This window comes from Acomys russatus, chromosome 12 (assembly GCF_903995435.1).
Source record: "Acomys russatus chromosome 12, mAcoRus1.1, whole genome shotgun sequence".
Classification (NCBI taxonomy): domain Eukaryota; kingdom Metazoa; phylum Chordata; class Mammalia; order Rodentia; family Muridae; genus Acomys; species Acomys russatus.
The window spans coordinates 54012701-54037482 of record NC_067148.1 but is presented as its reverse complement, the minus strand read 5'-3'; the positions used below and the strand labels follow the sequence as shown (position 1 = coordinate 54037482).

The 24782-nt window shown below is 45.0% G+C and overlaps 1 protein-coding gene across 2 annotated transcripts in view; it reads left to right on the top strand.

Annotated features, from left to right (window-relative positions):
• Nucleotides 1–7085: 7085 nt before the first annotated feature.
• The window catches only part of Vapa (VAMP associated protein A), a 33780-nt gene continuing 16083 nt past the window's right edge, over nucleotides 7086–24782 (top strand). Inside the window, exon 1 of one of the 2 annotated variants that reach the window (XM_051154439.1) lies at nucleotides 7086–7440. In XM_051154439.1, the coding sequence (XP_051010396.1) occupies nucleotides 7362–7440 (79 nt within the window). In that variant the 5' untranslated portion in view covers nucleotides 7086–7361. The remainder of the gene's footprint in view (nucleotides 7441–24782) is intronic. The other variant, XM_051154440.1, reaches the window with a different exon arrangement.

Genomic DNA, 24782 nt, shown 5'->3' with positions numbered 1-24782 from the left:
GCATTTGGGAGGCAGAGGCAGGTGGATCACTGTGAGTTCCAGGCCAGCCTGGTCTACAAAGCAAGTTCAGGGCAGCCAAGGCTACACAGAGAAACTAAAACACCAAAAAAACCAAAACCAAAACAAACAAAACAAAACAAAACAAAACAAAAAACTATCTAATCTCAGATATTCTGCTATAGCGACAGAAGATGGAATGTTACAGAGAAACAAGCAAACAAAAAAGTCGTGTGTGCACAAGAGCTAACACAAACTAAACAACACTAACGTTCACCGAGTACTCACGAATGGCAGGTATTATGCTTTCGGTGTTTAGAAACACCTTGTTTGATTTTTTACAACTTGGTGGGGCAAGAGTTTTATTGGCCTCATTTGAAATATTGAAAGTATTTTTATTTGGCTGGTCATGGGGGACACACACCTTAATCCCAGCAGAGGCAGGTGGCTCTCTGTGAGTTTGATTGAGGCCAGCCTGGTCTACATAGCAAATTTCAGGATAGCTAGACCTATATAATAGACCCTGTCTCAAAAACAAGCATTTATTTTGTGTGTATGAATGTTTTGCCTGTATGTCTGTGCACAGTGCCTGGTACCTGTGACAGCCAGTGACAGCTGAGCCGTCTCTTCAGTCCCTCACCGGCCTCCTTTAGTGATAGAGTTGAACTTAGTCCTGGACTCTTGATCCGTAGGCCATTGCTTAAGACCGTCACCCATGAGGCAAGAAGAGCTGCTGGAGATAAGAGACTTCAAAGACACCGTTACAGAGTTAGACGATTAGCCATTCGTGCTAAACAACTATAGCGGACATTTTTATTTTATTGTGGTGAAATATGCCTCGACCATTACACGTGTGCAGTCCAGTCATGTTAAGAACATTCACATCAGTCACAGCCAATCTCCAGACCCTTGGCGTTGTGTGAAACCTAAGCTGAACATTCCTCCCTCCCTATAGACCTGCCAAGCACATCCTGTTTCCTTCTCTGTGTGGCTGACTCCTTGAAATACCTCTCATGGGTGGAATTGCATTTGTTTTTTCTGACTGCCTTATTTCATTTAACATAGTGTTCTCAGGGATTATCTCTGTTGTAACATGAGTTAGTCCCCCTTCTCTCTCTCTCTCTCTCTCTCTCTCTCTCTCTTTCTTTCTTTGTTTCTTTCTTTCTTTGTTTCTTTCTTCTTTCCTTTAAGGCAGGGTCTTACTATGTAGCTCTGGCTGGTCTGGAATATCTATGTAGACCAGGCTGGCCCTGAACTTACAGAGATCCAGCAGCCTCGGACTGAGTGTTGGTATTAAAGGCACGCACCAGTATGCTCTGCCTGTTGCTTTTGTTCATACGAGGTCACACAGTGTATCCCAGGCTGACCCAGAACTCATTGTGTAGCTCAGAACCTCTGGGCTGGGGTCATGTATGGTTGTGAGTTTGCTGACTTGAGACTGGGAATCCAACTTAGCTCCTCTGAAAGGGCAGTGGGCTCTCCCCACTCCTGAGCCTTCTATCTCTTTCTTTAAAAAAAAAAAGTTTTAATTATGTGTAGTCGTATATAGGCACACCCGTGTTTGTCTCTGTGCACAGGTGTGCAGGTGCTCAGGTGGTCAAGGCCATCAGAGCTCCCTGGAGATAGAATTACAGGCAGTGTGAGCCTCCTGAGGTGAGTGCCAGGGTCGGAACCCTGGAAGACCGGCCCATGCCTTTAATTGCTCAGCCTCCTCTCCAGCTAGCTCCAGCCCCCTTCCCTTTTAAGGCTTAATGATATTTGATTGCATGCAAATTTTGGCGTCTTTTCGGGCCACATCACCAAATAGCAGACAAAGTCAACTTAAGAAAGGAAGTGCTATTCTTGGCTCTTGGTTTGATGTGATCCAGTCTACGGTGGCTGGGGACAGCTTTGCAGTGGTAGTGGAGGAAGCTGGGCATGCTGTGTCTCCAGTCACACACACACACACACACACACACACACACACACACACACACACACACACAGGATTGCTGGTGGCCTATGGGATGGTGCCACGCCCATTCAGGGTGGGTCTTTTTCTTCAGTTAAGCCTGTCTGGGAATACCTAGAGATGTATATCCTAGGTGGTCCTAAAACCAGTCAGGTTCATAATAAAAATTAGCCACCACAATGGCATATACCTAGCTTTGTTACTTATTCATTTGAGGGTGAACACTTGGATTGTTTCCATACTTTGGATGTTGTGAGCAATTTGGAATAAATATAAATGATCTTATTAGCAACACCACGCCCCCCAGGAAAGAACTTATTTGCTCTAGTACAAAAATCTTTAAAAAGTAGAATGAGCTTGGCTTATGTCATCCAGCCCAGTCTCTACAGTTGTTATCCCTTGGTCTTCAGAACCCACCTCGTCACTCCACAGGAGATTTTTCTCTTGACCCTCAAGTCAGCTACCACTGGCCTCTCTCATTTTACCTAGACATTTCCTTTCTTCTGTTTACTGAAATTCAAATAAAATACTTAATTATTCCACCTTTGTCTCTGTGGGGTGAATATAAGCCCACAAGGTAGAAACCATGTCTCAGCAATAGTCTCCAGCATCTACCTCAACACTGGGCACACAGCAATCATTGAAAATTGAACTCTAATTAGGTACTGGTACTAGACACTCTTCCATTTAGTGACTGTGACAACGCGGGAATGTAACCCTCATTACCTCACTTTACAGATGTCAAATAGGTCAAGAAAGGTGTAATGAGTTGCTAAGATCACTCAGTGGGAACCAGGGCCTGAGCCAAGCAGTGCAGAGCTGAGGTTTGTACTTTAGCCGACTCTATTTTATTAGTCTTAATGGTCCTTAACGTAATATACTTCAAAACGCTCACAGACTCAAGTCATTCAGGGACTCGCTCCTGACAAATTCATTATTAGAGAGCACTTCAGCTTGAGTTTAGTATGGAGAAGGGGTATTTTTGATGGACTGTTTGAGACAGGATCTTGTAGTGTAGACCAAGGTAGCCTCAAACCTGCAGCCCAGCTCCTCAATTGCTGACACTTAGCGTGGGTGCACCAACGTACTCAGATTAAAATAGGTATTGCTCATACAAGCAACCTTGAAGAGGTCAAGTCTTTAAGAGATAATCCTCTAAAGGTGAATACTGCTAGTAAGTCAAGCCAGCTGAAATAAGAAAGTCTGCGTATCCAGGAGGCTCACACAAATTTGGAGAACTGTGCTTAAGAATATTTACATGTTTATAGACATGCATTTAAGGATTCTAAAAGGACCTTTCTATGTTGCCTGAATCAATCTAAGAGAATGAGTTTGAAATTGTTGCCCAGGCTGCTGTGGACTACCATGTATGGTGGCCGTGGAAGGGAAAAAACTACAGAGGATCTGGGGCTGGAGAGCTGACTCAGCTGCTGAGAGAACACCCACTCTGGGCGGCTCAAAACGGCCTTTAAAGGGAATGAAACTCCAGTTAAAGGGAATGAGACACTCTTTTCTGGTCTCCACAGGTATCCAGGTGTGCAAGTGGGGCACATACAAACATGCAGGCGCTCACACATACACATAAAATAACCATGTAAATAGACATAGAATGTAAAACTGGGCTATGTTCTCCTTCCTGGTTTAGCTCTAATGCTGACATGAACGTTCTCACCTCTCTTTCCACTTCCATTATCCAACAGCAAAAGTTAACACTTGCCAGCTGCTCTAAAGTTGAATAGTGTGTGATGTGTGTACTTCTTTGTGCTACCAGACACTAACAAATACCAAAGCAAAAACCAGGTAAACAGTGTGTGAGTTTATGAGGGGCAGATGACTCAGCAGCAGTATAAATGTCCGAAAGTACTAGGAAGACTGACTCTAACATACTACATGTGCTCCTCCATTATCAGCTATTTAAATTCCTGTAGTGGCTCTTCCTTCTCTCTCTCTCTCTCTCTCTCTCTCTCTCTCTCTCTCTCTCTCTCTCTCTCTCTCTCTGAGACAAGGTCTCACTGTGCAGAGGTGGATGGCCTAAAGCTCACTGTGTAGATTAGGCTGGCCTGGAACTCATAAGGCCCACCTGCCTCTCCCTTGTGGGGGCTGGGATTAAAGGCATGCCCCACCATGCCTGGCTTCTTGTAGTTCTTAAGAGTTTTACACATATGATGTATTAGCTTTGTTTAGTAATACTGAGAAGAGGCAGTTGATCTCAGTGGTAAGTGACTTAAGCAGGAAGAAGTTTCCGTAAGTCACCCAATTCGGGCTTGACATTTAAACCATGGTGAGTGGCAATCCCTGTCCCACTGCAGAGCTGCTGGGAATGTCTTGAAGATCGGCTGTCGGCACCACCCTGAGGATCCCTATGCTTTTTAGTGAGAGAGATGACTACCCAGCTGTGGAGTGGGTGTTCATCCAGGGCTAGCTTGTCCACAGAACAGCTCACAGGCAAACACAGCAATGGAGTTTGTCAGGACTCTTAGGATTTCAATTCAGAGTGAAGTAGATGTGTGACACTATCCTGTGGACTGGGTATCAAACCCAATTTTTTTTTTTTTAAAGCTAAGTGAAACTCACAAGCTCCCTTTCAAACTGTGTGTGTGTGTGTGTGTGTGTGTGTGTGTATATACAGTATTCTTTAATAAATAATATATAGTATTCTTTAATAAAAATTGACATCGCAACATGATTTTTGTGGATAAAGAGAATTCAAAGTAAATTAGAATTTGCTTTTCAATGTTAAGCACCTCCACCTTACCAGGGTGTTCATGACTTAGCATCTGTGCCTTAGGTCTGGCACTGTCTTTGGTGGCTCCTCGGGATGGGGTAGGAGTGGGGACTCTGTCTAGACCCTCAGCTTCTTAAAAAGTGGGTTGCATGCCTCTGTGGGGTCATGCGACTGACTGTGAGGGTAGGGAAAGTTTGACAACAGCAAAAGGTTTCTGATTGTACAACCACCAAATATAAATCAGAATCAAATGAACGGCGAATGCAAGGGGTTTGTTCAGGAGCTCCCCCATGTTGCATTGTGGGTTATCACCGTCGTCTTGGTTCTGAACACACAAAGGTACCTTTTGTTCTGTGCTACATACGGCTACTGATGCCTGAAACGCCTCGGCTCAGATCTGAAGATTACTGTGTGTTGGATTGCAGGGCCTTTTACTGTACAGTTTTCTAGTCTTTTTCAAAAAGCGATTTACTTTTAATTGTGTATACTTGTATGGGTCTGTGCATGTGAGTGCAAGTGCCCTCAGAGGCCAGAGGCATTTGGCTGCCCCTGGAGCTGGAGGTACAGGTAGGTGTGCGCAGTGGATTCTGGGAACCACACTCATGTCTTTTACAAGAACAGTATGCATTTTTCACTGCTGAGCCATGTCTTCTGCCCTTATTCTTCTACTCTTATAAAGGCATGATAGCTTAAAAAAAAAAAAGACTTAATATTTTCCTACTATTGTTTCTTAGCATGTGTCAAATTTATACATTTTTGGATTGTAGTGTTAGAATATTTTATTTTAAAAGTTGCAGTTTGGGTTACTGACTTTCATTTCACTTAAAAAAATCATTAAATAAATTTAGCTGGGGATTAGGATAGAATTTCCAACTATTTTTTGAAATGTTTCCAAACCCATTTTTTTTTGGGCCATTTTCCAGTAGGTATTTATATGAAGTGATTCTTAGCATTGGTAATTATAAAATCAAAATAGCAACCGACTATAAAAATGATATATCTAGCGGTATCAAATATTCAGCCAAGAATAATTTTTATGTAGAAATCAACAACCAAAATCTGTTTCATTGTATACAAACTTGCTTTCGTCTTAAACGGATAAACTTTTTGGTCTGCTTTTCACACTTCATTTTTACCTTAGCATGAAAATTAAGCATTCAAATAAGGAAAACAAACTTCTTTATGATTATTAAATGCTTGTTTTCTACCACTATTTCGTATCATATATAGCTAGAGTGGCATGAAAATTTCTTAGGTGAAAGGGGGCGGTGAGCTGAAAAAGTGTTAAGTAGCTGTGGTACAGACTGCCCCATTTTCGACATTTGCTTCCCATGGAGTCTAGGGTGCTTTTTCCGAGGCCAAAGCATCAATATATTCTTTGTTTCGTCTGGACCTTCCTAGAGATTTAAATTCAAGCAGCACCATAGGATACAATAAAGGTTTATTTTTACAGCACATCCATTTGTGTGTTTTTTGTTTTTTGCTCTTCCTGCCCCTGGATACCCTGGCAATGGGCTGAAGATCTGTCAGCAATTTGCTTGGCTTTTTTCTCATTTGGTACAGGATCTCCTAAGTGATGCAGATAAAATTCGTTCGTAGCACAAGAGCCTGGCAAACACAGTCGGTTTGGGTCTGAAATGAACCAAACTGTAAAGCACGTGACTCCCACGCTGTAGGACCAGACTTGGCGTTTCTAGCCTGATTACAAGTGGACGGCACAGCTTTCCCCTGGAACCCGTTTGCTTTTGAGCGAGGTGTGCTTCTACGTCTGGCTTCGCTAGGCTGGAGCGAGATAGGGAAGGAGGCAGCCTTGGAACACCAGCGAGAACAGAGCGCGCCTCCGCTCAGGGCGGAAGGAATCCCGAGCAGACGAGACGGACACGCCCTGCCGCTTCTCCAAAGGGCGGCCTCTCTTTCTGGGACGCCGCGCTCCAGGGTAGCCTGCAAAACCCTTTTCTTTTCCAGGGCAGACGGAGACGCCCTCGGAGAGCCAAACGCCGTGTCAGCGGCCCCACCCACTCGCCTCCAGCGGACCGCGGGCTCCTTCCCGGCTCCCAGCATCCCCCGCGGAGGCCCCGCCCGCCCGGAGCATGCTGGGAGTCGAGGTCCCCGGCGCTTCCTGACTCTTCGGTTCGGAATTCCACGCGGAACGCCGTGAGGCTCCGTCCTAGGAAGCGCTCCAGCTCCGCGCTCGTAGCTCCCAGGCACCAAGAACAGCGCCTCTCGCAGGGCGCCGCCTCCAGCTCTCCGCACATCGATTGGCAGCAGAGCGGCGCCGGGAGCTGCGGCCCAGCCGGGGCTGCGCAGGCGCACTAGCTCAGCGCTTAGCTCGGTTAGGGCCGGAGGGCGGGGCCTGCACGAGGGCTGGGGGCGGGGGCCGCGGCGGCGCGCACGTCGGCACGTCGGGCCGGTCACGTGGGGAGCCGAGGATCGCAGTGCGCGTGGCCGCGGCGGCTGGTGTGGGGTTGAGTCAGTTGTGACACCCGGGAGCTGCTGACCCGACGGGAGGCCCTCGGAACCCGCGGCCCGGCAGCAGGCGCGGAGCTTCGGGAGCCGTGAGCCTGGCCCGATCCTAGGGCTCCGCGGAGCCGGCCGCCGCCACCGCCGTCCTCCCCTCCACCTATTCCCCAGCCCGCCCCCGTCAGCGAACCGCCGCCGCGGGCGCGCCCCCGCTCTGCGCTGTCTCCGATGGCGTCCGCCTCCGGGGCCATGGCGAAGCACGAGCAGATCCTGGTCCTCGACCCACCCTCAGACCTCAAATTCAAAGGTAAGGCTGGCTGGGGACGCGCCCGAGCTGGGCTGGGGCGGGCGGCGGCGGCGGCGGCGGCAGGGCCGGGCGGGCCGCGCTCCCCTCCCCCCACGCCCGCGCCTAGCGTGGGGACCGCGGCCCCGCTGCGCCCCTCGGCTGCCTGCTCGCCGCCCGCCCCGCTGCCCGGCCGTGCTGCGGAGGGGAGGGGAAGAGGAGCCGTCCCGGAGCCGCGGAGGGCTCAGCCCGGCGCCGCCGCCGCCATCTTGCGGCCCGCGGGGGTGCCGCGGGAGCCCGCCCGCCCGCGCCTCGCCTTGCCCGTCCGCCCTCCCGCACGGCGTCCTTGCCCCAGGGCGACCGCGGCGCTCTCGGGGCCGTGCGGGCGGCGGCGGCTACTGCTGTTGCTGCTGCTGCTGCTGCGAACAGGACCTCCGTGCCGCGGCGTGACCGGGTCTGCGAGCGCCAAGGGGCGGCTTGTCGCGCTCTGTTAGCCGGCGCGACCCCTCGGGCGAGGCGCCCAGGGCCGGGTGGGGCGGCCGCGGGCCTCGCCCGGTGTCACCGCTGTCAGGTTGCCGGGGTTCGGGCGAGCCGGGAGGCCCGGCAGTGTGTCTGGCTGGGACTGACCCCGAGTGTTGGCAGGGCCCCAAGCGCGCGGCAGAAGGCTGTGCGTCAGCTGGGGGATGGAAGGTTGTAGGTTAATGGCAGTGGGCCCCCTGTGTCACTTGGGCTCGTCCCTAGGTACGGGGGACCCAGTCCTTGAGCTCCTGGGCCTTGAGTTCACTGTCGTTTTGCTGAAGAACTCTCAGTGTTTGTGACTCCTACGTATGCGGTTTCCCAGCATACCCTGAGAAAGCTGATAAGGTGCAACACAGCTCTGGAACTGTTGACTTTGGAGCGTGGACTGTGTTGGAGCGATCCCTGGCTTGGTGATCCTTTTTCAGATCCAAGGCCATTTGCTCCTCGCGTGTAGGATAAGTTGGGGAAGAAAAGTTAAACTGTACAACTTACAGTATTTTAAGGAATACCGACTGAATAGGGCTAAAAAGAAAGCTGCTCCTTTCATCCTCAGATCCCTCCCCCCTCTTTAAAACATAATACCTTGGGTTTTAATTTTAGGAACTGGCATGGGAACAATTTTCCTTAGGTGTGTAGCGATACCAGTACTAAAAGAAAAAGTAAATCCATTATAGTGTAAAATGAGTCCAAATGAAAATAGTTGGCATGTCCCTGTGGAAACAGTTTAAAATAGTTTCAGGTTTTAAAGATTTTATATTCTAAATAGTTTCAGGACTTACAAACATTTTGGTATTTTGCTAGTGGTACCACTATGCAGGTGTTTTAGTGCAATGACAAGTTAGGACTCCTTACTAGACAAACACTTGATTTTAAGGCAGCTCTAATAGCAACTAGGGGTGGTGAACCACATCTTATAATTATGGTATTTGGGAGCCAGGAACCATTGAAAGTTTGAAACAAGCCCGGGCTACATGGGGGACACTAGATAGTGTCAGAACCTTGGATATTTTGAGTGCACTTTACTGCAGAAAATTTCTGTGCTGCCTGATCTGGGGTTTATCTTTTTCTTTTTTTTGTTTTTTCGAGACAGTGTTTCTCTGTGTAGCCTTGGCTGTCCTGGACTGCAGACCAGGCTGGCCTTGAACTCACAGCGATCTGCCTGCCTCTGCCTCCCTAGTGCTGGGATCAAAGGCGTGTGCACTCTGCTTAATCTGAAGTTTTTCATAGGGGCCTTGGGCGGGGTTTTCTGAGAAGGCCTTAAAGTGTACTGTAGCAGCCATCATAGTGGAAGTGATTTAATGTAGATCTCTGTGATACTCAGTGTGGCTTGCTCTTCACTCTGGATAGTGTAAGCAAATTTTCTGTACTGCGTAGTCATGTGTGAGAAGTATTTTATGAGGCAGGTTTTAAAAACTACCAGAAGAAATACTACATTGTGCTGTATCCAGGTGGATCACTTATTTTTGATGCTAAAAAATTACGACTGTGTTTATACAACAGGCTCTTTTTGTGTTACAAAAAAATGATACCAAGACTAGTGAGGGAGACCAAAAAGGCTTATATAAATGGTAACATAGAGCCTTGTGGTGGCGCAAGCCTGGGTGGCAGAAGCAGGTGGATCGCTGTGAGTTTGAGGCCAGCCTGGTCTACAAAGTGAGTCCAGGACAGCCAGGGCTAACTTAGAGAGACCTTGTCTCAAATACCACCTCCCCCAAAGTAACGTATAGCCTGTATCACGCCTGAGGAAAGAAGCCTTTTTTCTGTAGGACACTATTAGGGAAAAGGGTTTGTTCAGTTGCCTGGGGAAAGTTATGCGAAGGGAGTGTGGCTGAGTAAATGCTGAGGTGAGAAGATAGGATGCAGATCCTTAAATGCCTGTCACAGACCTTTGCAAAGGTGGGCGAAGGAAGTGGAGGTGACAGGGAGAGAGGGAGAGGCATGATGTGGGGTTTGACACGCCCCTCCTTAGTGATGCTGTGGTGATGAAAGAAAAGTGGGTACAGTGGAAGCCGTTCAGTGCACAGCTCTACACTAAGGCGATTTCTGAATCCACAGCGTGCGCGACCTTTTGATTGTATAAAAAATTAACTGATTTTTTATATATAATTTCATTTAAGCCTCGGCCATTTATACAATTTTTGCAAAATTATTTGGTCATTTGCTGGTTTATTTAGTTATTTGGATTCAGCGTCTGTCCTGATGGTTTCCTCAGGAGTGACTCAGTCATCTGCTCTGAGATGGACGGTTTTCCTGTAACACGAGCACCAACGTCGTAAGAATTATTATGTGGCGCAGTTCAGGGAAAGTGGGTATGCTTTTGTTGTTGTTGCTTAAATCCTAACAGTACTTTGACCAGTAATTTAGATGTGAAATTGATATTTCATGGGAAATCATGCAATTTTGTCCTTAAAATTTAACATTATAAATTTTCTTGTTCCTAGTTGATAACCATATTGGAAGGAAGTTTTGCAAATGCAAAAATAATTCCAATTTCCTCCAAATGGTCAGGGAAAAGAAAAACACTGCAATCATTGTGTTGGGGGTTGCTCTTGTGAGTGTTTGAAGAACTGAGAGACTTGGGGCGTAGTCACTGTAAACCAGCCGCTGCCACCCTGTTGCCCCCAGAGCCCCCAGTGGTGGCCTTTAACCAGGTTTACAATAACAGTGCTTCTTGTGGCTCCAGCTTCAAACTCTTTTTTTAAAGACTAATTTTTATTTTCTTTGTGTTTTCTTGCATGTACGTGTGTATGCTGCTTGGGTGCTGGGTGCCTGTGAGGCCAGAAGAGGGTGTCAGATCATTGGAACTGGAGTTACAAATGGTCCTTAGCTGCCACCTGGGGTTCAGGGATTGCACCTGGATCCTCAGGAAGAGAGGCCAGTGTTCTCAACCACCGAGCCATCACTCCAACCCCCTTAAAGTTTTAAAAAGATACTTGTATTGTTTGACGATTTTACACTCTCTATCTCTCTCTCTCTCTCTCTCTCTCTCTTTCTCTCTCTCTCTGATCATGTTCACCCTACTTTTGTGTTCTGCTCCATCTGACCCCCCTTTATATGTTCCCTTCTCATCTTCATATCCTCGTAAAAAATTATTTTTATTAGTTTTAATTATTTATAGGTGTGTATCTCCTCTTGTGGCTATGTGCACATGCGTGCAAGTGCCCTTGGAGGCTGGAGGTGTGTGTAGGACTCCCTGAAGTTGGACTTCGAGATGGTTGTGGATGCTGGGAACTGGACCAGGGACTCTGAAACAGCAAGTGCTTTTGACTGCTCAGCCATCTTCCCCAGGCTCCGCCCACCTTAAAAAGTAGTCTGCTGAATGCAGTTAGTGCTACATGTGTGTATGAGTGAGGCCAGCCATGGGAGCTTGAGCCGGCTACTAACTGCCACCTCCCTTCAAAAGGGAATTGATTCTCCTTTCTCAATAATGGTCAGTTGCCTTGATCATGTGCAGGTCTTGTGTAGGTAACCACAGTTGCTGTGAATTTAAAAGTGCAGAGGCCATGGCATGTTCCCAGCAGACAGCATCTCATAGCACCTTTTTTCTGTCCTGCTCTTAAGTTCTTTTTTGCTTTTTTTTATATTCTTCTAAGCCTTGAGGGGAGTGTGGCCCATTTGGGACTGAGCACTCCCTGTCACTAAACATAGCACTTCTGAATCCTGACTTAATTATTGCTTATTACAAAAAGAAGCTTCCCTGGTAAAGGTTGAGAATCATCTATGGGTATAAGTGCAAGTGTTTTCAAGGCAGGTCAACAACATGAACATCTAGTAAGACAACAGCACTTGGGAGGCAGAGGCAGATGGATCCCTATGAGTTCGAGGCCAACCTGGTGTACAAAGCAAGTCCAGGACAGCCAAGGCTACACAGAGAAACCTTGTCTCAAAAAAAGACATGGTAGATTCTACCTAGGACTTCAGATCTCCCATCAGCGGGCTTTTAACCAGGTTTGCAGTAACAGTGTTTCTTGTGGACCAGGCTTCAAGTACATTTAAAAACTGTTTGATTACCCCCATACTAGTGATGCCATTAGTACAGTGGTGGGCGTATCTTCTCCGCCCTGCCCCCCCAGTGGGCATATCTTACCTGGCAGGTTGACATTGTAGCATTCGAGGTCCAATTTTGTTTGGATAATTCTTTTGATATCGATATCTTTTTTTCCCCCATGTGGCCTGTGTAGCATCTTCAGGCACCATGAAAGCTAGTTAGAAGGGAGGAAGTTTCTCAATCAGTTCCAGATTTTTCTGTGCTTTGCATCTAAGACATCGATTGTTTTTGTTTTTCCAAACAGGGTTTCTCAGTGTAGCCTTGGCTGTCCTGGACTCGCTTCGTAGATTAGGTTGGCCTCGAACTCAGAGTGATCACCTGCCTCCGCCTCCCAAGTGCTGGGATTAAAGGCGTGGGCCCCCATGCCAGGCGCATCTAAGACCTTGAATTCTTGTTTTGCCTTCCTCTGGGACTAGAGATAAATATCACCGCATTGAGCACATCTTTGAATAGCAGCATATCACTAAGATAAGCACAGTGCTGATGACTACAATTTCCTGGGGATTTGGCAAATTTTACATAGCCCCAGAAAATCCTCTTACTCAGAATGAGTTGCACCCAAATTCTGGGAGGATGGTCTCACAAATTGCTTTAAAATATAATCCTTAGCCAGTCCTTAAAATTGCAGGCCTTGCCCATAAGGTAAGGTTTGTTCGGTCTGAGTATCTTGCTGTAGTATAGTGCCTTTAGTACCTGTCGGTCTGCCACATTGATGCTTTCTTCCCAGAGGAAGACTTTGTTCCTTTGAATTCTTACTGGTTAAGGTCAAATCCCTCGTGACTCAGACCATTTTCTAGCAGAGTTTTGTTCCTCATGTTTTCAATCACTGGCTTCTTACTAACATACAAATAACCAAAGTGTCTCATTTTAAAAAATTAAATAAGCAAACAAGGCTCACTTGCTTCCCAACCCTTTGTCTAACTATCCTGGTCCTTGTTTCTGTGCATTCAGACGTTTTGGGAGAAGTCCATCTTTGTTGCTGTCCAGTTCCTTGACCTCCTTCACTGGAGTCACACTTGTGTCCTCACTGCTTGATTGTCGCCTGCGCTGATAATTTCCAATTTTTTTTTGTTACTTTACCAGTTAATACTACTGAAAAAACGTTTGTTTGTTTTGTTTTGTTTGAGACAGTTTAAACTCCAGTATCTTCTGCCCTCTCTTCACGGTTAGGTCATTTGTGGCCCTTTCCTTAAATATTACTGCTTCTGAGACCCTGATTGGTTTAAGCATCGTTGTTCATTTCCTTATTCAGATTAACTAGGTTTTTTTTCCTTCCTTAACTCAACTCCATGTTCCTGCATATTTTGGCAGATACCCAGTACTGTATTTCATTCAGACTTCAGTCAGTCAAACACTTTTTGTAGGTTTTTTATTTTTGTTTTTGTTTTTTTTTTGAGACGAGGTCTCACCATGTAACTCTGGCTGGTCTGGAATAGACCAGGCTGGCCTTGAATGCAAAGAGATCTGCCTGCCTCGGCCTCCTGAGTGCTGGGGTTAAAGCCGTGCCATCACTGTCTAGTTGAAAAGATTATGTTGTTGTTATTGTGTGTATGTGTATATGGAGAGAGATTGATTGATTGTGTTCATGTCATGCCCGTGTCATGGTGTGTGGAGGTCAGAGGACACCCACAATCTATAACTCAGAGGTCAGGCTTGAGTGGCAAGTGCCTTACTCACTGAACCATTCATCCCTTAGCTCAAAGCCCACATAGCCCTTAGTGCACTACTGGATTTGAGTGTCCTATCAAATGACGCTCAAAGCCTACATAGCCAAGCTCTCCGCCCTCCCCACCTGAGCTGACACTGGAATTACTCATAGGCATACTCAGTCTTTTTTAAACCGTTGTTTAGCCTACTTAATGCATTTCTGCTTGTAAACTTGTTATTTTTAGAATTAATTCAATCATGAATTTGTCATGGTTAGGTGTTGGAACTAAAATTATGAACAGTCCTTGTTTCTGGGGCAATAATTCTAAAGGTCAAGACCCCAATTTTCAGATGGAGGAAAGCCTTTTGACAGCTGGGAACAGATTCCAGTAGTAAGTAGAAGTTACCTAGAGTAGTGTTCTCAACCCGTGGGTCATAGCTGCTCTGGCTGACAAACTTGCCTCCAAAATATTTACATTACAATTAATAACAGTGAATTGACAGTTATGAAGTAGCAACAAAAATTTTATGGTGGGGGTAACCACATGAGGAACTATATTAAAGGGTTGCAACATTTAGGAAGGTTGAGAAACCGCCGACTTAGAAGAAGAAAGGAAAATGTAGGTAGAGTACCCCGTGGTGGGAGGGAGCACATAATATTAACCTGAAAGGGTTCCAGGCGGCAGTAGTAGACACGGCCAAGGTATGTGTAGTTCTGGTTTGGTAGGTGAAGTTACAAATTTTTTTGTCCTAAGACACTGAAAGATTTTATGTGTGTGTATGTGTTTTAAAAAATTTTGTTTTGGGGGAGAGGCAGTTGTAAAGGTAGGCTAGGATAGTTTGTGTTTCATTAAGACATATTTAATGGTAGCTCTGCTAAGTGGCTCTAGAAGTGAGATAATTAGATGCTGTAGTGCAGCAATTGTGGCAAGAGATAGCTATTGTGTTGGAGATAATGAAAGGTCAAAAATAAATGTGTGCACTGAGAGAAGGGACGATTTCATAGATGATGCTATTGACTGAGGTGAGGAACACTGGACGGCTGCATGAGACTGCTCACATTTTCTGTGAGGTATATGGGAAAGGGTAGGAGGAAGAAGACCGTGTTTCTACTGGTGTGATATGTGTGTTTCAGACTTAGAGATACGGGGCTGGAGAGATGGCTCAACAGTTATGGGCACAGTCTGCTCTTCCCGAGATCCTGAGTTCAATTCCCAGCGCCACATGGTGGCTCACAGCCATCTGTAATGTGATCTGGTGCCCTCTACTGGCCGGCAGGTGTGCTTGCAGACAGAGCACTCATAAAAAACAACAGGTACTAATGAGCTGCTGTAGGCCTTTTTGGTTCTGGAGGTATGTAGGTGTGGGTCGGTTGAACTGGAAGTGTGTGTAGGTGTGGGTTGGTTGGACTTTGGGGGCAATTTCACTTGCAGTAGCAGCTCTCCCAGCACTCAGGAGGCAGAGGCAGGCAGATTGTTGTGAGCTTGAAGCCAGCCTGGTCTACAAAGTGAGTCCAGGACAGCACACAGAAAAACAAACAAACCAAAACCAAAAAACAAACAAACAAAAAATCCCAAACCAACAACAAAAAGTATCTTTTGGATTTCTTTGCTTTTTCAAGACAGGGTTTCTCTGGGGTCTTGCCAGCCAGCCAGTCCAGCCTAGTTGGTAAGCTCAGTCTAATGAGAGGCTCTGTCTCAAAGGAAGTGGATGGTGTTCTTGATGATACCCACGTTATTCTTTGGCCTCCACATGTTTGCACATGTGTACCTGCATGCACATATGCACACAATTCAAAATATTAAAAAAAAAACACTTTAAAAGTTATTTTAATCAAATTGGGAAATGCTGTGTTATCTCACCCCCTTCATTTGTAAAACTTGCTTTCTATGACTTGTGATCAAATGTGGTCCCAAAATAGAAAGGGAAACACTCCCAGACCCAGGTTATGAGTTTAAAGTTGTGCCCTGCTGAGCTGGAGGGTGAATCAAGCTTTGCTTTGTTCCTTCTTGCCAAGGACCTGCCTGCCTGTGGGACACTTCTGTCCACGCTGCAGAGCTGCCCACCAAGCTGGCAGACATTCATTGTTGGTATCACAGCATTTTTTCAAGTTACCCTTATTTTACTTTTTTGCTTAAAAATGGCCTTAAAAAATGAACAGTGGTGATGGCAGTTTCATTATGCCTGGGTATGCCCAAGAGAAGCCACAGAGTGTTTTCTTTAAGTTGATGCTGCAAAAATCTAAAGTAAAAAAGGGCTCTTTTTGAGGCTGGAGAAATGGCTCAGGGGTTAAGGGAACTGGCTGTTCTTCCAGAGATCCTAAGTTCAATTTCTGGCACCTACATGGCAGCTCACAACTGTCTGAAACTCCAGTTCTAGAATATTTGACACTCTTTCATAGACATACATGCAGGCAAAACACCAATGCAAATAAAATAAAATAAATATTATTTAAAAACGGGGGGGGGGCTCTTTCTTTCCACAAAGCTGTGAAGAGGTCAACGGATTGTCTTTGATTTTGCTCTTGTACCTCAGATGATAAAAATACAGCCATGGGAGGTGGGTGTGGTGGCGCACACCTTTAATCCCAGCACTTGGGAGACAGAGGCCGGCGAATCGCTGTGAATTCGAGGCCAGCCTGGTCTACAAAGCGAGTCTAGGACAGCGAAAGCTACACAGAGAAGCCCTGTCTTGAAAAACCAAAACCAACAAAACAAAACAAAACAAAAACCCAACCCCCCCCCCCCAATATATATATGGCCATGATATATGATACAGGCTTAGTTAAAATGGAAACTGCATTAAATTATAAGACTTGATTCTAGTTTTTATTAGGCATCGACTAGGGGTTTGGGGGACATAACTCCCATGGATAAGAAGGGGACATGTAGCTGGGCGTGGTGGCGCATGCCTTTAATCTCAGCGCTCAGGAGGCAGAGGCTGCTGGTTTGCTGTGAGTTCGAGACAAGCCTGGTCTACAAAGTGAGTTCAGGACAACCAAGGCTTGATTTAAGCTCTTCAGATTTGGTATTTTTCTAAATTGTTAGCATTGGTAATTGGTAATATTGCTTTAGTGTATCAGATCCTTTTTCTTCAAACAAAATTTTGCTATGGATATTTAAGATCCAGTTTTCATCATTGCTGTGACAGAATACAGGACAGGCAACCTAAGAAAGGCTTATTTCTTTCAGCCAAACAGTCCCAAGGAGATACAGTGAGTCCATCATAGTGAGGAAATGAGTGACAGGAGTTCTCAGGAGGCAGAGTGGTGAATGCTGGTGCTTACCTGTCTCCCCTTTTTAGAGTCTAGAGTTTCAGCCTGTGCTGTGGTGCCATGCACACTTCATGTGGGATGCCCTAACACCGCTTACCTAACCTAGATCACCTTATTGCTGTGCAGAGACTGCTTTGGTGACATGAGTCCTGTCAAGTTGACAGTACTCCCCACCTCAGGTGTCTAGAGATGCTGTGGAATACATGTACTAAATGGCCGCATGACTGGGCAAGTCAGCCTGTTCCCGTTCCCTCCTCACCTCTCCCCCAGCTAAAGGTTGTGGTGTAGCAGGAATCCAGACACTGACCGCGCAGTTGGCTATCATGTGCTACTCCTAATCCTTTGACCTCTTTCTTCCCAGCATCCCTCCCCTACCCTTTTCTCTGCCATCTCAGTGCTGCCTGCATGTACTCCTGCAGGCCAGAAGAGGGCACCATATCACATTACAGATGGTTGTGAGCCACCATGTCGTTGCTGGCAATTGAACTCGGGATCTCTGGAAGAGCAGTCAGTGCTCTTGACCGCTGAACCCTTGAGTTTGTATTTTTAACAACACAAAGGAAACATTTCCTATCATGATATTCTTATTTAAAACCCAGCAGGAAGCCGGGTGATGGTGGTGGTGGGGACGGCGGACGCCTTTAATCCCAGCACTTGGGAGGCAGAGGCAGGTGGATCTCTGTGAGTTCGAGGCCAGCCTGGTCTACAGAGTGAGCTCCAGGACAGCCCAGAGCTGTTACACAGAGAAACCCTGTCTCTAAAACCAACCAAACAAAAAAAACCCAGCAGGAAGTCCTATCAATTGTCCAGTAGAAAGTCTCTAGATGCCTTAATGAATTTTATGTAAGCGTTGCCTTTTAATAAAGCAGCTTGTTTAGTCTTGGGTTTCAGCTTTTGAGGCAAAGAATTTTTCATTGTATTGTGTCATATCTGTTGTCTTACTTGTGATAAACTGGTTGATGGTAATAGTCTTATTCTTTCATTGAAAAGGTACATAAATATGATCCATTTATTGTAATATATATAGAAAAGAGGCTTGAAGAATGTTCTGAATATTTAGTTCTATTGGGATTAGTGTGTCATGTTTTTGTATATTTTTACTTTGTTTTCTGAGACCATTTAGTGGTTATGAGGGTAATTTAAATAATTTATTCAGTTTGACACATTTGGGAGATTACTTAAAAGGTTTCATTTGTCCCACATAGCTTTCACTAATAGCTTAATTATTTCTGCAGTTTTACCGGGAAAGTGTATAGACTGTAGTATAGTACCTCTGGAGAGTGTATAGACTATAGTGGAGCACCTCTGGAGAGTGTGTAGACTGTAGTGGAGCACCTCTGGAGAGTGTGTAGACTGTAGTGGAGCACCTCTGGAGAGTGTATAGACTGTAGTGGAGCACCTCTGGAGAGTGTGTAGACTGTAGTGGAGCACCTCTGGAGAGTGTGTAGACTGTAGTGGAGCACCTCTGGAGAGTGTATAGACTGTAGTGGAGCACCTCTGGAGAGTGTATAGACTGTAGTGGAGCACCTCTGGAGAGTGTATAGACTGTAGTGGAGCACCTCTGGAGAGTGTATAGACTGTAGTGGAGCACCTCTGGAGAGTGTGTAGACTGTAGTGGAGCACCTCTGGAGAGTGTATAGACTGTAGTGGAGCACCTCTGGAGAGTGTGTAGACTGTAGTGGAGCACCTCTGGAGAGTGTGTAGACTGTAGTGGAGCACCTCTGGAGAGTGTAGACTGTAGTGGAGCACCTCTGAGAGTGTGTAGGACTGTAGTGGAGCACCTCTGGAGAGTGTATAGACTGTAGTGGAGCACCTCTGGAGATGTATAGACTGTAGTGGAGCACCTCTGGAGAGTGTATAGACTGTAGTGGAGCACCTCTGGAGAGTGTATAGACTGTAGTGGAGCACCTCTGGAGAGTGTATAGACTGTAGTGGAGCACCTCTGGAGAGTGTATAGACTGTAGTGGAGCACCTCTGGAGAGTGTATAGACTGTAGTGGAGCACCTCTGGAGAGTGTATAGACTGTAGTGGAGCACCTCTGGAGAGTGTATAGACTGTAGTGGAGCACCTCTGGAGAGTGATAGACTGTAGTGGAGCACCTCTGGAGAGTGTATAGACTGTAGTGGAGCACCTCTGGAGAGGTGTAGACTGAGTGGAGCACCTCTGGAGAGTGTGTAGACTGTAGTGGAGCACCTCTGGAGAGTGTGTAGACTGTAGTGGAGCACCTCTGGAGATGTGTAGACTGTAGTGGAGCACCTCTGGAGAGTGTGTAGACTGTAGTGGAAGCACCTCTGGAGAGTGTGTAGACTGTAGTGGAGCACCTCTGGAGAGTGTGTAGACTGTAGTGGAGCACCTCTGGAGAGTGTGTAGACTGTAGTGGAGCACCTCTGGAGAGTGTTGTAGACTGTAGTGGAGCACCTCTGGAGAGTGTGTAGACTGTATGGAGCACCTCTGGAGAGTGTGTAGACTGTAGTGGAGCACCTCTGGAGAGTGTGTAGACTGTAGTGGAGCACCTCTGGAGAGTGTGTAGACTGTAGTGGAGCACCTCTGGAGAGTGTGTAGACTGTAGTGGAGCACCTCTGGAGAGTGTGTAGACTGTAGTGGAGCACCTCTGGAGAGTGTGTAGACTGTAGTGGAGCACCTCTGGAGAGTGTATAGACTGTAGTGGAGCACCTCTGGAAGTTACACTCAAAAGGGATGACTTCTGTTGAACTTTGATAACAAGGACATAACACAAGGAGGATAAAGGAATGACTTACGTGCTTGAAAACAAGAGCTGTCACCAGATTGCCAGAGCCACAGCCTTACACTGAGGCCTCCGCAGCCTTTCGCAGAGCCCTTTCCTTCAGTAAGGGTGTTTATTCAGTACCTAGCTGCCATAGAAGCTTTGGATGCTATTTTTCCTTATTGCCTAGGATTATTGCTTCAGAAACAAGTGATGCAATCACCTTTACTTTTACCACTCCCCTAATAGACACACTTCGTGTCAGGAACGCTCTTGTTGTCATGCTACTTACAAACAAACACATGCGTCTTGGAGGATCTTTGCTCAAGTAGCACAGGTGGTGCTGATTTACAATTTAATGTGGCCTGGCAAGATGACTCAGTGGTAAAGATGCTTGTCCCTATGCCTGACAAAAATTTTCCCCTGACTTCCACATTTGCACCGTTAACACCAGTATACGTGTGCCTCATGAACAGACAGACACAAAGAAGAAAGCCTTTAAAAATTTAAGAACAGCTAATTTGTTGGGGCTGGCTAGAGAGATGGCTCATTGGTTAAGAACGCTGGCAGCTCTTACAGAGGGCCTGGTTCAATTCTCAGCACCCACATGGCAGCTTATGCATGTCTGTAACTCCTGTTCCATCCAGGTGATCCGATATCCTCACACAGACATACATGCAACCAAAAACACCAATGTACATAAGAAAAGTAAGTTATATTAAAAAGAAAACCTAATTTATAACAACTTTGCAAGTGTTAAACTGCACACAAATTGATACACTGCCATTAGTTGCTGGTTCTTGTGAGAATTATTAGATGTATTTGGTGATACTTACTTCTCTGAGAATTGTCCCTGCATACAGGATGCCTCCTGCCCAGATAGTGTGGATTGGTTTAGTAGGCCATTGTTTTAGGATTTTTTTTTTTTTTTGGGTTTTTTGAGGCAGGGTCTTTCTGTGTTAGCCTTGGCTGTCCTGGGGTCGCTTCGTAGACCAGGCTGGGCTCGAACTCACAGCGATCCACCTGCCTCTGCCTCCTGAGTGCTGGGATTACAGGTGTGCCCCCGGCTGTTTTAGGATTTTAAAAACAAAACAAAACAAAATCACTGCAAAGAACAGAATCGTATTTGAAGAGTTGACACTATGTCCACAGATTCTACACCTTGCTGCTCAAATGGAAAGGTATTAAAAAAACATGTCTATTGAAAATGGATAAACTATTTCTAACATAACAATTAAAATAGTATTAACCTTATATTTGGTATTGTAATATAGATATACTTTAAAGAATAGTGGTAGAGCTGGGCGTGGTGGCGCATGCCTTTAATCCCAGCACTTGGAGGTAGAGGCAGACAGATTTCTGAGTTCGAGGGCAGCCTGGTCTTCAAAGCAAGTACAGGACAGGCAGGACTACACAGAGAAACCCTGTCTGAGGGCGCGGGGGTAAGAATAGTGGTAGATGTATATAGGTTATATGTAAAAAATATATTTGGCATTTTACAGAATAGATCTGAGCACCCACAGATCTTGGTGTGGTTTTAGGACCAGGACCTTTGTGAATTGTGGGAGGCCTAGACAAGCACTTTCAGCTGCAAAGGAAAAATACATAGCTGGCTACTGGAAAGGCTAGATTTTTCCCCCCCTGAGACAGGGTTTCTCTGTGTAGCCTTGGCTGACCTAGACTCATTTTATAGACTTAGGCTGGTCTCAGAACTTACAGAGATCCGCCTGCCTCTGCCTTCCAAGTGCTGGGATTAAAGGTGTGCGCCACCATGCCCGCTTAGCTTTTTATATATATTGATGACTGACAAGTTGGAATTTTTATGCCTTGAGTTTAGACACAGATAAAAGTAAATAAATTTTACACTTTAAGTATTCTATACTTAGAGACAAGTGACAGATTAGGGTCAGCTCATGCAGCAGAGAGAAGAGATGGTAAACAAGGAGATTTTTCATGGTGCGTGTGTTTTCTGGCTGTGATGTGAGCTCTGCTTCATTTCCCACACACCAAATTGCTGCGTCTTCAGTGGTGAACTCTTCAAAATAGATGTTTGTTCTCTATTTTTTTTCTTAAATATGATTGGATGCTTGTTTGTTTGGTTTTCTGAGACAGGGTTTTACTGTGTAGCCCTGGTTGTCCTGGAACTCACTCTGTAGACCACGCTGGCCCAGGTCCACCTCCTCCTGGATGGTAGCATTACCCACCTCCCCTGACCTGAGGGGCTGTGAGCGGATCTTATAATTTCTGGAAAACTGGTTTAGACCAATGTGGTGGTGGTGGTGTCTCTCCCCAACCCTTGACCCTCTTTTTTTTTCTCTTTTCTTTCTTTCTTTCTTTCTTTCTTTTTTTTTTTTTGTGTGTGTGTGTGTGTGTGTGTCTTTTTTTGGGGGGGGGGGAGGATTGAGACTATCCTGGCATATATATGAAATCACCTGAAAAAATAAAAATAAAAATAAAAATAAAAACAAACAACAAAAATCTAGAGCAAAACAAAAAATCATAGAAAGCAGAGTGTAATGTCTTAAAAAACAATCTTAGATGTTTGTAATCCAGAATGTTTTAGAATGGAATTACTGTCTACCATCTTTATTTACTATTGAGAAGACATCTTTAAGATAATAAGTCACTTTGCTTTTAGAGGAACCTTAGAAATCATTTTGCATATTAATGAAAGAGATTGGATTGTTTTGGAGGATCAGTTACTTTGTTAATGGCTTTGGACTTTAAGCCATTAATTCAGCATTCTACTTTTTGATGTTTTTTAAAAGCCATTTTTAAAGTTGGTGTCTTGTCTGCATGTACGTCAGCACACCAGAAGAGGGCATTGGATCCTTAGGATGTGCAGATGTATATGCAGACAAGACACCCATATACAAAAATACCTAAATAATTCTTAAAAAGACTCATTTTGGTTTTCTAGAAAATGGAACTATTTATTCATATAACAGTATTTGTACAATAATGCTTATCAGTAAGTATGGTGTCAGACATTGTTGTAACTGCTGGAGATACAGCAGTGCTTGAAACAGAACTAGTCTTTCATGATAACAACATATTTCAGCACAGCATGGAACAGGTCATAGAGTAAGGTGACTGACTTCCTTGTTTAAGAAATGCATGTGTGTATGTGTGGGGGTGGCGGCGGCTGGAGAGATGGCTCATAGGTTAAGAACATTGGCTGGGGGCCGGTTGGAGAGATGGCTCAGAGGTTAAGAGCACTGCCCGCTTTTCCAAAGGTCCTGAGTTCAGTTCCCAGCAACCACATGGTGGCTCACAACCATCTATAATGTGATCTGATGCCCTCTTCTAGTGTGCAGGTGAACATGCAGGCAGAGCACTGTATATAACAATAAATAAATAAATCTTAAAAACAAAAACAAAAACACTGACTGTTCTTTCAAAGGTCCCCAGTTCAATTCCCAGCAACCACATGGTGGCTCATAACCATCTATAATGAGATCTGGTTTCCTTTTCTGGTGTATAGGTATACATGCAGGCAGAATGCTGAATAAATCATAAATAAATCTTAAAAAAGAAATCTGTAGGGGCTGGAGACTGCTCATCAGTTAAAAGTACCCATTGCTTTTCCAGAGGACATGAATTCTATTTTCGGCACCACGTGGCAGCTTATAACAATCTCTAAAATTTAAAGAAATAGGCAGTAAATCTGTTTAGAGATTTCTTGGATGTAAAATACTTAAATATCGTTTATTTTAGGAAGTGTTTAACATTGGCCTGTGGGACCAAAGGAAGTAATAATGCTAATTTGGCTGCTCTAGTGCTCCAGAAATTACACGGTGTGTTTATGGAAATAAGTTGAAGCTCTGGAATCAGCCCTGGTTTGGCTTCTACTGTTTTAGAGACAGGGTCTTATACATAGTCCTAGCTGTCCTGAACTCACTATGTAGAGAGGCTGGCCTTGAACTCAGATCCTCCTGCCTCCTGAGTACGGCATTGATGTTTAGTGTGAACCACCATACCGTCTTAGGAGACTGTTCTAGTCAGTGTTTCAGTTTCAGTTAACTTGGCAACACCTGTGAAAAGAAATTGGAATAGTCATCACTTTATTTACATGGAGACTATCCAGCTTCATTAGGGTTTTTACCTTTTGTATTTTGATAAAAGTACAGTAAAGGTAATATGGTCAAAGAGGCTAGAATGATTGTGGAGGACAAGAATTTTGAAGCAAGGCATGTATACTTTTGCCTTTTTAAATTTCTTGTTTAAAAATGACTGTGTCTGGTGTATGGTAATTTGACAGCTAGGATTTGAGTAGCCCAAGGACTCTGCTTGTAACTTCTCCACTTCAGTCCTAAGTGTTCTTAGGAGGTTATGGACAAGGCATACATATAGTAGGAAAAACATGAAGTATCATGAAATAGGTATGGATTATATTTCATATTAATTGTATAGTCAGCCATAAGTACCTTTTATTTTATTTTCATTATTACCTTTAAAGAGGTATTCTTTGGTATTGAACTTTGTGGTGTTATGTAGAGGCCACTAACATGGTCTGTGTAGGGAAGTGAAAAACTGAGAAAAAACTTTCTGTCAGCAATTGTGAAAAGACTGAAAATTTCACTTGCTACAATTTCATGAATGTTAGAAGAGTTGAAAACAGCTGAACTGAAATAAAAAAAAAACCTACTTTGTTATTCATGGCACTGCAATTCTGTAATTGTGGCATTTTTCCTTAGTCATCTCAGGTTCCAAGGTGGGTGACAAAGGGCTTCAAATTGGAGTTGTCCATAAAGTGGCTTTGTATGAGTGCAGAGACACCCCCCACCCCCCACCCCACCCCCGCTCAGAGAACGGTAATCTTTCATGGTGTACTCGTGAAAATTTACCTGGCCGTTGTTACAGAATATCTGGGGCAGTCAACATACCTGATCTCTTCAGGAAGGAGACATTGTCCCATAAGACTACTTTCTGCTTAACACATCCCTGAGAAAAATAGGAATATATATAGAATGCTAGACTCTTGGAAGCTCGTGTGCCCAAAGGTTGGATAGAAAATACTAAAAGGAGGGGAGAAGGGGAGAAATGGGAGGAAACAGGGGAAGGGCTAACAATCGAGATGTAATATGAATAAATTAATTTAAAAAAGATGGAAAAAAAAAAAAGAAAAAGAAAATGCCAAAACACCACAATAT